At 35.1% G+C, this 11782-nt stretch overlaps 1 protein-coding gene and 3 long non-coding RNA genes across 6 annotated transcripts in view; 3 read left to right on the forward strand and 1 right to left on the reverse strand.

Annotated features, from left to right (window-relative positions):
• Window positions 1-4485, reverse strand: part of LOC116308947 (uncharacterized) — a 60319-nt gene extending 55834 nt beyond the window's left edge. For 2 of the 3 annotated variants that reach the window (XM_089024866.1, XM_089024865.1), the window contains exons 1-5: window positions 4325-4485; window positions 4020-4226; window positions 3607-3852; window positions 3087-3163; window positions 2163-2647 (exon numbers count right to left, since the gene is read on the reverse strand). In XM_089024866.1, the coding sequence (XP_088880992.1) occupies window positions 2565-2647; window positions 3087-3163; window positions 3607-3852; window positions 4020-4226; window positions 4325-4485 (774 nt within the window). In that variant the 3' untranslated portion in view covers window positions 2163-2564. Of the gene's footprint in view, window positions 1-2162; window positions 2648-2819; window positions 2900-3086; window positions 3164-3606; window positions 3853-4019; window positions 4227-4324 lie in introns of all 3 variants that reach the window. The other variant, XM_089024867.1, reaches the window with a different exon arrangement.
• The window catches only part of LOC116293686 (uncharacterized), a 62836-nt gene extending 51277 nt beyond the window's left edge, over window positions 1-11559 (forward strand). The window contains exons 2-4 of the long non-coding RNA XR_016118842.1: window positions 7225-7269; window positions 8476-8574; window positions 11197-11559. This is a non-coding gene — a long non-coding RNA (uncharacterized LOC116293686). The remainder of the gene's footprint in view (window positions 1-7224; window positions 7270-8475; window positions 8575-11196) is intronic.
• LOC148904850 (uncharacterized) lies at window positions 9-1230 on the forward strand. Its single transcript, XR_016118756.1, has 3 exons — window positions 9-181; window positions 317-511; window positions 888-1230. It is a non-coding gene; the product is annotated as an uncharacterized LOC148904850 (long non-coding RNA).
• LOC148904851 (uncharacterized) lies at window positions 2481-6303 on the forward strand. The gene is made up of 4 exons (XR_016118841.1): window positions 2481-2623; window positions 2972-3035; window positions 4352-5828; window positions 6289-6303. It is a non-coding gene; the product is annotated as an uncharacterized LOC148904851 (long non-coding RNA).
• Window positions 11560-11782: the final 223 nt, after the last annotated feature.

The raw sequence follows: 11782 nt of genomic DNA on the forward strand, positions 1-11782 counted from the left end.
CCCAATCTCGGTCTCTTTCTTTCCAAGTCTCGGACGAGTTAACAGCAAGAGTTTAGAAAATAAGTTTGTTTTCAATATAGCGTTTCTAAATAGGAAAAGCTAACTACAGAAGATGTTCTAGAGTACTAGTTTCCTATTACAGGATCGAACCTCAAGTCTTCAGTGACGCATCTAAACTAAGGTAAATAACGTTAGAACCATTCCTGATTAGTGAATACAATGTATATCAGAAGAATTCATGTGTTGTTCATGGTCTCCCCATCATTGATGGTCATGACTGCTTCAAAAGAGGTTCAACTATTTAATTTTGCTACAGGAAACCAAGATGACGGAGAGAACCTCGTTGGCTTCGAGATGCTCGATAGCAACGAATGGCCCTCACGAATGATTCCGGTTCTCAAGACGCAAAAGAATAAATAATAAATTCAGTGGCTTTGATACTTATTTACCTATAAGACGCCAACACTGATACGGGTTTTGTATTATATATTACTAGTTTTCTTCTAATCAGGTCAGCACTTTTGCTTTGGCGCATTAGCATTTGGTACATAAGAGTTGATGTAGAAAACTAAAGATTTTTTATATTGAATAACATAAAAACATGCCATTCCCTGTAAAACAAAACTGCCGAGGTACACCAGAAAAGGAATTATACGAAAAAAGAAAGGTTAATAACTGTATATGGAAATGAAAAAAAATATTACATTTCTCCAACGATTTGCAGCATAATGGTGGTATAGAAACTTATTTGTCGAAAATAATAAAATAAACCTTAAGACCCGATGAATCCAGCCACACCTCTAAAGGCGAATGATTTTCTTTAACATCAGCTATACCTAAACTTAAAATTGTTGGTTAATGCTTGAATTTGTTGCCAATATTTGCAGGATAAAGAGAATGCTGCAGGATACATAAATCTAGTCAACGTCACCCCGGCATTATCAAATGAAACTGTTGTAGATGTTCAATCAATATGCTTGCCTGGCAGCTGAAGGCTTAGTTGTCTGGAATTGCCTTCCAACAGAATTGCAAATGCCACTTAAACCGACTTTTATAGCTAGCTACTATTTTATTAATGCAAGCTGCTATAGCCTAATGAGCATTGTCAGTTTTGAAATTATAGTCCTGTGATGGTTTTCAGTTAAAATTCCTAGTGGTACTGAATATATTCGTAATTTCTTTGGATAACTGCCTTTAAGAAAAGAATTTAAATAAATATTTTTTGAGTTAGCCATTTTTGGTTTGATGTGTTAAGTAGTGTCAATTTAACCATTCGAGAAATGGTTATTTCTACCAATTGTTTTTAACCATTTAACAATGCTTGAAACAAAACAGTTGGTTTGATGTATTAATTATTGTCAATTTAACCATTCGAGAAATGGTTATTTCTACCAATTGTTTTTAACCATTTAACAATGCTTGAAACAAAACAGTTGGTTTGATGTATTAATTATTGTCAATTTAACCATTCGAAAAATGGTTATTTCTACCAATTGTTTTTAACCATTTAACAATGGTTGAAATAACACAGTTTAACCATTCTAAATTGATTACCACAGATCCACCTATGGTACAATTCTAAATAGGTTAAAATAACCTATTATGATGTGGTTGAAACTAACATAAATTGGTTATTATAACCAACTATTAATGGTATATTTTACCACCATAAATTGGTTATTATAACCAACTATTAATGGTGTATTTTACCACCATAAATTGGTTATTATAACCAACTATTAATGGTGTATTTTACCATCATAAATTGGTCATTATAACCAATTATTAATGGTGTATTAAAATGGTTAAAACTACCAATTAATAAATGGTCATTACAACCATTGGCAATTGATTACCACAGATCCACTTTTCAACCATTTTTTTGTGGTAGATTCAACCAAACCATTTTTACAGTGAGTATGAAAGAATAAGCCTTAAATTTCAAGCATGGACACTAAGTTTGCATAATTTGCATACGGATTAAGAGCATACACAGACGTTTTTAACTCGTGTCTATTGGGCCATCATTACAAAATAAAGAGCATTAGATCGATCTGTGTAGGTATTTACAAAGAAAAGCTGCGTCATATTCTTGAAACGAACGTCTACGGTGGATCAATTTATGTAGTCAGTGTATAAGTAATCAAGGAAGCTTTACTCACAAAGCCTACATGAATTTGAAATGTAAAACGAGAATGGTTCTTCTTTCTATGACAGTTTGCCCTCCATGGATTAGACACGGCTGTTTCCACTCAATAAAAAATGGACATTAGGTTTCAGTCTTCGGAATGTGCAGAAAAACGCGGCCAAACTGTTTTGAATCGAGGCTGTAGTTTCTGTCATCGAGGGTTTGAGAGTCGGAAGTTCGTAGATCCTTAAAAAAAAAGATTTTTCCCCTCAAGATCTTTAAATACAACAAAGTCATTTAGCAGGATTGGTAGGATGCTTGTAAAATTGAGTGCTCCCAAGTTTGGAAGTAGATTTTTCCCTAAATAAAACTTGACTTCGTTGAGTTCTTAATCTGGACAACGTACGAGCAAAATGGCGGTTATGGTCCACATGGTTCAGAAGGTTGAGATGTTCAGCGTAATTGCTTCAGGAATGGAAGTTTTCCAAGTCTCAGGTGAGTCCAAAACGCAAAGATATGCTGTCAATGTAATTAAATATGAGAAATATTATTTATGTCCATTTTTTTATCGAGACATTTTCGATTTTTTTAAATAAGCGTATTGAATTCGAAGCTAATAATAAGCTTAAGCTTAATTTTAATATGGTCAGTGAAACTGAACTTATTTAGCTTACGATCAATTCTGAATCACCTTTTAATTCTTTCCTCTCTCATCAAGTGACTCTTGCATTTCAGTTTGAGTTATCAAACACCACAAACAACAGTATTTGCCTACAATATTATAATGCATGTGTTTTACATTGTTAACAATAATCAAATGCTAATTTATACTTTTATATATAGATTGCCTATTCATGTAACTACTGGAAATTCTTCATTGGTTTCCTTTTTTGGCACTTGCATTATGGTAAGTAATGTACAACTGGTAATAATTGATTTTCCCTAATTTTATACTCACCACTGGCACCAGATATTCCAAAGACTGTGCATAGGAAAGCGTAATCTCCATAAAAAAACAATTTAAAGGACAAGTCTCTGTAAAGCCAAAAAATTGATTTTCATTGTAAAATTATAAATTGGTCAAAGATACGCACAACATTTTCTTAATTTATTTACTAGCAGAAAAGAGAACTTATTAACGGGGGAGGAGGGGGGGGTTGGTACATGGACTGGGTCATGATAGGGGATCGGAGCCCCAATAACCCTCACCCTATCTAAGACGCAGTGATATCTTAGAACTCCATGCCCTATTCAAGACAGATTGAGACTCAAGCAGAAATTCTATACCTTTAGGTCAAAATTTATTACCCTATCTAAGACACACTAAAGTGAAAAATTATGATCCTTGCCAGGACAATAGTCCCTATTCAAGACAATTTAAAATTAAACATATAAATGTATATATAAAGTTAAATGTGTATCAAAGACAAGAAGCTCAATTACCATACCCATATAGCAAATACATAGGGCTTATTTACCTCCATGTCTCTTGCTGTAAACTGGTCACATCATCCTGGTACTGTTTCAAAGCAATTTCAAGATTGTGAATAGAGTCTGGAGCTTCAAACATTGAAAAAACCACTGTATTTTTGATGGAATTTGGGCTAGCAACATTAGCCAGTTCAAAGCCCATCTTAACACTTCCTCCTCCTTTGTCACCTCCTACTTTTACCCGGATTTCATCACTTGGCACTAGCCCATCATGCCAGGTCAGGCTGTTGTGTCTAGGTTGCAAAAAATGTTTTGAAGAGGTACATTAACTATATTTACAAAATGTGTTTTAACTTGTGGCTAGTACATTGACTTTTTGGTGTTAAAATTAGTTGCCATAGTCAATGTGTTTATTTTCCTTTTGACTACCTATCAATAATATTATAGTACAACAACTTACTTGCTGTGCTCTTCAAGATAACCAAGAACAAGGCCATGTAAATTTTGAATCATAGCACACTCAGTCATCCGTATCTCCGTCCCCCCACCTGATTTGGTAAAAAGAAATGGCATTCCCTCACAGTAAACATCCTTAATTTTTTGTTTTTTCGATAACACTCTTTGCTCCTTCTCACTAGCCATTTGGACACCCCAGCTGTCTAACCACCTAAAAGAGTTTCAAGAATAGTCAGGATTAATTGAAAAGTTTTAGCCAACATGTTATACCTAAGAAAAATTAGTTTCATACATGTAGGATATTCAAACCTTCTAATGTGCCGCATTTTATTCCAGGGAATCCCAAGCTCAGTTTTAATGGCCAACCCCTGTCCTGGTGGCACTGACAGCTTCACTCCAGACAACTTGATTAACTCTTCTCTATGAGATCTTTTCATTATTTGAATATCACGGATATGTTGAGCCTTCATGTCCTCGTCAGACCCACCACTGATGTTTTTTCGAACATTGTAAAGCACCAGTGCTCTCCGTTGTAAAGTTTTTTTGCTAGCAGTAGAACTGCCAACACGGGCTTGCTTGGCAACTGAGAGTTGAAGGGGCTGTTAACAGGATTGAGTTATATATTATTTGTGGTATGTTGATGGTGGATATATTTTCATATGAGCATTAATTTGGATTTTGTCATCCAAGTTAGACATCATTGCACAATATTGAACATGTAAATAGGATAGTTATTTTTCTAGGGTGTGAGATTAGTGAAACAAAACCAAAGGCGTATTGTCTAATTGCTATTGGATATTACTGGAGTAGAACATTGAGAACTGAAGCAAATACCTCTTAAGTGCCTTTCTTTGGTTCATGCATGAGTGAATCCTTAGTTATTAAGTAGCAGATAACTGATATTTTTAAGCACTACGTAGCTAGTTATTCTTTTACGCATATATGACCTGCCCTCTATTGAACTGGGCTTTCTAATTTGGCCTCGATTATTTTTAAAATCATATTCTGATGCCATATTTTTTCAGTCATTATTAATAAAATAAGTAGCAAAGAACTTTGTAATGGGAACAACATTATGCCCAAATGAGGAAGATGTAAGCTGGGGGTACTCCCATGTAAAAAGGGCAGGATGATCATTAAAAAAATAAATTTAAACCCTAAAAGATACTTTACAGTTAGGGCGTGGTCCTGGTTTAATTTTAGCCCTAAAAATACCACTTTGAAACAGGAGATAAATCATATACAACAAAAATCATGAGAAAACCCACAGGTTTTCCTTTTTGAGCCCTAAAATAGGGAATGACTTATGATCTCAACCTCAATCCTCTCAGCCCTTTGTTATGTGGGAGTAATTACCCCCGGAGGTTTAAGGTACTTACAGTGCCCCCTGTTTTTAAAATTATCTGTGATGAAGTAGAGTTGTTCATTTTTCTTTTCATCAAGTGAGTTGCCAGAATTTCCTCGGAAGATGATAGAGGAGCACTACAAGGGGTTTTCAATACTTCTGATACCGTGGTACTACATGGTTGAGCCAGGTACTTTGTACAGCTTTCCTCGTGTTTTTCAAGACGTACAGGGGTTTTACAAGAAGAACAAGACACCAGAAGGGAGCACAAAAGGTTTAAAACTAAACGGGGAACTTTAGAAAGGGTCTCAACACTGACAGGGTTTTTACAAAGGGGGCAACTTGAGGAGTTTCCAGTGTTATATATCCATTCGGCTATACATTCATAGCAGAAGTGATGTTCACAAGGGCATTCTAAAGGCCTGTCAAGAACTTCTTTACAGACGGAACAGACAAGTTCTTCTGGTGGTAAGACAAATCGCTCAAGAGCTGGCATTTTACTAGTAGTGGCAACGGGAATTATTTCCTTCGGTATAGCGTTTGTTATTTCTTCTAAAGAGTCGAAAGAGGTTTTAGTAATTTGTTTTTTCTTGGCCGGGCGTCCCCTTGATTTCATATTTTTTCTTTTTCTTCCTCCATTCTGAAATGTCTTAAATACTTTGCAGATATCACATGAGTTATCTTGATGAGGAAACCACTTAAATATAAATACATCTTTGGAGACTTTCAAGTTGTGATGTACTTCCCGTTTGAAACACTTAATGTAACATTTATTGCACATTTTAGTCGGATAAATGTCTGAAATATCATTTTCGACGTCCACACCGAACGTAACTAAAATTTTCTCTGCGAACTTATGGCATTCTCTGAAATATTGTTTTACTTTGCTTCCGCTATACTCCCCACAAATACGACAACAACGCTGCAGGTTTTCGTGATGGTACTTCTGCGAACCTGTGAATCCACATATTTACGATACCAAATATAAGATGGAAAAAAATGGACATTAAATAATTTGAAAAGAAACACAAAGTAAAAGAAGTATAGGTAAGAATTGTTGCTTACCTGGTCCTGTAAAAACTTCCATTAAGCTCCCATTAGACTTCAAAAATCACTTAATTTATTGTCTTTAAAAGGACGACTACGATCGTACTTCGTAGTTACAAAGATTTGAAAATGATATTTTTTCGTTAAAACAAAATTTCAAAATACAAAATCGAGAAAGAAGGCTTGCAGGTACCTCTGAAATATATTTGCTTTCAAAAATAGTTTGTGTTTAGTGAAAAAATAAAGGTTTTTTTCTCATGGCGAACAATTTTAAATTCGGCGCCATTTTGGTTGCTAGCGAAAGACGTGCATAGCAACATGGATTGGCCGAGTAGTGGCCTGAAACCTAATGTCCACAACGAAACAGCCGTGTAGAACGCCCTTAGGACGTAAACCAATAAGGGGGATGGGCGCCTTCGTGGCAACTAAATGGCGGCTTATTTTTACAATAATTTCAATTATTTTTTGTAAATATATTTAACGTTCTTTACGAAAAGAGGATTGAAATTAAAGTAAAAATTCTACAAATGCTTTTTTTGAATATGTGAGTATGATTCCGGTTTTGGTATTTTTATATTTTTATGTGAAAAATAACTGTAAATGTTAGATATATATATATATATATATATATATATATATATATATATATATATATATATTTTTTTTTTTGATGTGTTCGACGTTTCAGGGCCGCAAACAAATTGTCGGATTTTTTCCGCTGTTCGCCGTTTAGTGTCTGTTTCATAACTATCATTATTGCTTTATTAGCATGTGTCAATCACATGCTCTACTAATAGCGAATTTAATTGCACATCAGACCATAATTCTTCTGGAAGCACAAAAGCACATCTAATCTATCAAGGTATGTTTCCAGCTACTTTTGTAACACCTTTCTTCGTTCTTCTCATGTTTTTAGGTCCAGAACAACCTATCAAAAATGCATCTGTTTTCAATGCTCTGCGCGTTGAATCTTATTGTTATTGGATTGTTAGCGAGCAAATGAACATTTTCTTCGTGCTATTTATTGCAATAAACCTTTTCCCGTATAGATTAATAAACCAGTTCATAGTTTAAGAATAGCTTTCAGTACAAAAGTAGTCGAGAAATTCGGGATAAAATCGAAAGCGAAAATGATCCTTAAAGTATGAACTGGCTTATACTGCTAGTAGTGCTAGTGGCTAGTCACTACTCATGCTTTTTCCTGTACACAAAAGCTTTTTCACACATGAGAGGCTAGCCATTACAGAACAAGTTATTCGAATTGGTCGCCATATTTCAATTCGGTGTAGCAGATATCAGAGTGACATTTTTCAGCTTTCAAACGATTGTTTCGAGTCGACGCATTTGGCAACGATAACGTTAATGATTAGAAACTAGTTCTTTACAACCATGCATCACTCCTCGTACGGGCTCTTCCGTTGAGCTCGTTCAACACACATTACCACTACATTCCATACTTACAACATACAACTGTCAAACTCAAATGTTCATTATTTACGGAGGGAGGAAAATCGGAGAACAACCCTCTTGGCAAGTGAGAAAATAACATATCAAACAAACTCAACTCACATATTATCCAGTCTGAGCCGGGGCTCGAACCTGGACCACCGCGGTGAGAGGCGAGCGGTAAACCACTACCCTACCAATGCAATAGAAATCGAGGCGTTGCCGGTCGAGGCTGACACTAGTTCACTGATCTTGATTACATTTGACTCCCTTTTGACCCAAATGCAACAATAATGTTTGAAGGCAATGTAGTGCAACTGTATCTTATCTTTTCAACTATTTCATTTTTTGTGACTATATTTTCTTTTTTTGTGGATCAATGATTTTAAAACTTGTGTCTCAAAGCTTAGTTAGGTAGATGATAGTTATTCCGGATAACTGCGCATGCACAGAATATAAAAATGTCGGAATCTTAGACATCTTACCATTCTCGTACCCAGCGATCCTCTTTTCGTTTCTTCCCAAAAGCCTCTTCGGCATTTGGTATAAGGCGGATACTGGTCTGTGTATCACCTTATTTAGTTCTACTAATTAAGTTCTGTAAAAAAATTGAATTTTTCAGGACCGCTTTGCAGTAAAGAAGCTTAAAGAATGGCCAAGAAAATTCTGTTGATTTTGGTATTGTGCATGGCCTCGGTTTGTCCGTCGAATGGCGTGGAAGGTAAGATAGGATTAATAGCACGAGTACTAGTGTAAATATGCCCAGAAATTTCGAATAGTCCTGCGCAGTAGGTTCTCTCGACCTTGATTCTGATCCAACCAAGTATATAGCATATAACTATATCGGATGCATTATGGGTAATGGACTCGCGGGATTCAAAGCGGGATTCAAAGTACCAAAGCGTGGGCTGGCGTTTTATTTAATATAAGTTACCTTTCAAAACAAACTCCGCTTATTCCAACCAGAAAAAGAATTTTCACCCTGCCTAGGACTCGACAGTCGGCGTTATTTTCAATATAAACCGCTGTTCATTTTGTGCACTTTTGAGTAATACAAACGGATTTAGTGCAATAATGATTAATATTCAAACTTTTAATCTCGTGAGTGAACTTGTTTTGCATAACTAAACTGCAAAGCTTTTAATAGCTTGAGCCAAGAGAAAGAGATATATATTTTTTTATAATTTGATATATTCATAAAGTAGTGTTATATCGGATATTTTAAAAACTCATTAATAATTCATAAGCTTATGGTCTAATTAGAGCCACCATACACGTTACGTGCATGAACCTTTATACCCGATAAAGCCCTCTTCATTAGTATTCAAGTGGTTTTATATAAAGACACATGTGATCTTTATATCAAGACCACTCGAATACTATGAGAATGAATTCATCAGGGATGAAGTATGCATCCAAGTTTAGAAGAAGACATAGAGCCTCATCAAGGCCATAGTCAACCCTAATGATCTTTGACTAACGTACGTGCCTGTCTTTGCCTTGGCACGCAATATCCAACGTGTGGGAGCTTCTATTGAATCTGGTTGCGCATACCCGTGACGTCAAATCTCTATCGAAGTATAAAAATCCAAGTTCGTGACGTGTATGGTGGCTCCAGTTGAACCAAAATCTCATAAATTGTTCATGAGTGTTTTAAGCAGTTCAAAAAAACTCGTAGATCGTGTTTTATCAGGTATAAAAGCACTCGGCTACGCCTCGTGCTTTTATAACTGATAAAACACTCCTACTCGTTTTTTAAACACTACTTATAAACCTCTTTAGCACCAAACAATTTATAAGACAATCAAATTTTAAATTTTTATTTTTTATTTTCAAAATGCAGACATAAACAGTTTGACCTAAGAACCTAACATATGAAAGTTGGCAGTAACTTGTTTTTTCATTTTTTGAAAACTTATAAATGAACTATAAATCCTGAATATCAACAGGCAATCAATTTCAATATCTATATTTTTGAAAAAACAGGAACTGAAGCAGTTTGAACAGAGAACCTACTGCTGACAGTAATTTGATTTTAAACAAAACTGATAAACAAATAAATCCTGAACATCAACATACATGTACACACACCATTGACTAGCAAATATTAAATTTTCGAGCAATTCAATTAAAAGTCTCGTGTAAGAGTGGATTATTTTAAAACAAATCCATCAGCAAACTTGTATGTAGACTCTTTACTAAAAAAGAGATTAATATAACATTACTTAAATTGCAATTTATCCCAAAAGAGAAATGAAAACAATGAAATATAAACATATGAACTCACCTCGTGCTCGAAAAGTCAAGAAAGACAAATCTGCTGACTCATCAAAACACTGACTGGCTCAAATGAATGCCCAGGAAGCCCAATATTAGTTACAATAGAAGTTTGGGCTCCTGCCGTGCTAACAAGATAGCTGCCGGGCTGCCATTGTCAGCTAAGATTCTTTCAAAGGATTTCTGGCAATAAATACTGTGAAAAAGATTGATATTTCGGAGAATTTATGAAAAATAAAGGTAGGCCATAGATAGGGCCATAGGTAGGGGCATAGCCCGGGCCATGGCCTAGGCCCAGGTTTTCGGCACACCTTGATGATATCCCATAATTTTTGATATGCTTTTGATATATTTGAACATATATATAGAAGCGGCCATAATTTTTGCAAATGGCTGTATAAATATGTATATATACCCGCTCAGAAAAATTCTGCGTTTTCAATATATATACTTATATATATATATATACCTTTTGTTTTTCCATCAAAAGTTTTTGACAGGCAGTGCTTAAATGAACACAAAGAAACACAATAGTCATGGATTTGCTTTGCTCAGTGAGGTGAAAATTAGAACAACAGAAACTCTTATTCTGCGACCTATGTACATCTATTATGCGCCATCTTAAATCTTCACTGTAAACCATGTTCGTTCAAAGATTGCAATAAATAGTAAACAGATTTTGATAATCATGCTTTTTATTCACTCACTAAACAAACATAGGAGCCTGACAAATTTCTAATTTTCACCTCACTGAACAAAGCAAATTCCAAAAGTCTTGATTTAGTTTAAACTATATATACACTCGATTGCAGAAATGTTGTAGTATACATTTATACATTTATACAAATATCTAATGAGATGCATAATGCACAATAACCATTTTCAACGCTTAAAACCTTTATTGCAGAGAGGTTTAGAGTATACTTACACATTTATACAAATACCCAAAGCTTTCGCAGGTGAACTTAAATGATTGTAATTCTTTAAAACAAAATGCCTCGCTCCTTTCATCCCTCATTAAGGATGGATTTTCTTGATCATCTGGAATACTATATTTCAATTTCAGTCAAGACCAGGGCCAGGCCATGCTATTGTGGAAGTCAGTATAAGGGTACGTCGCTAGACCCAAGATATCATCCAGGGGATCATTGGTTTTGGAGAGGTTCCTGCCCAGGTGGACATGGCTACAAAAAATCTTGCAAACTGACCTGGGGGGATATTTGTTGTTTCCCAAGAACATAATAACAGGTTATAGATAAACTGAAGTTAACTAGAAGCTCAGTAGTTCGAAAAATGATAAATTGGTCAAATGAATAGTGATTAATTCAAAGATTCAAACTTAAATGTCTTCAGAGTGATAACTTCGAAGCAAGCATATGTTGTAATCATGAGCAAATGAACTACAAATAAAATCACAGGAACTCAAAAAGATGGTAGTTTTTGTGCTTTAAATAATGAAAATTAATCAAAATGCACTTCAAGAGACGAAGGCAGGATGCACATCGAATGTCGATTATTTCTCAATTGACAGGGTTTTCTTTGTTATTTACAAGGCTTTATTTTTGTTATAACCCTCATTATTAATAAGAGGTCAATATATATAAAGGTTCAAAACATAGGGCGAGGGCTTTCATTGAAATTCAAGACCGAGG

The sequence above is a fragment of the Actinia tenebrosa genome, unplaced genomic scaffold (genome assembly GCF_029948245.1).
Source record: "Actinia tenebrosa isolate PJP-AT-01 unplaced genomic scaffold, QUT_ActTen_1.0 PGA_scaffold9__36_contigs__length_13948895, whole genome shotgun sequence".
NCBI lineage: Eukaryota > Metazoa > Cnidaria > Anthozoa > Actiniaria > Actiniidae > Actinia > Actinia tenebrosa.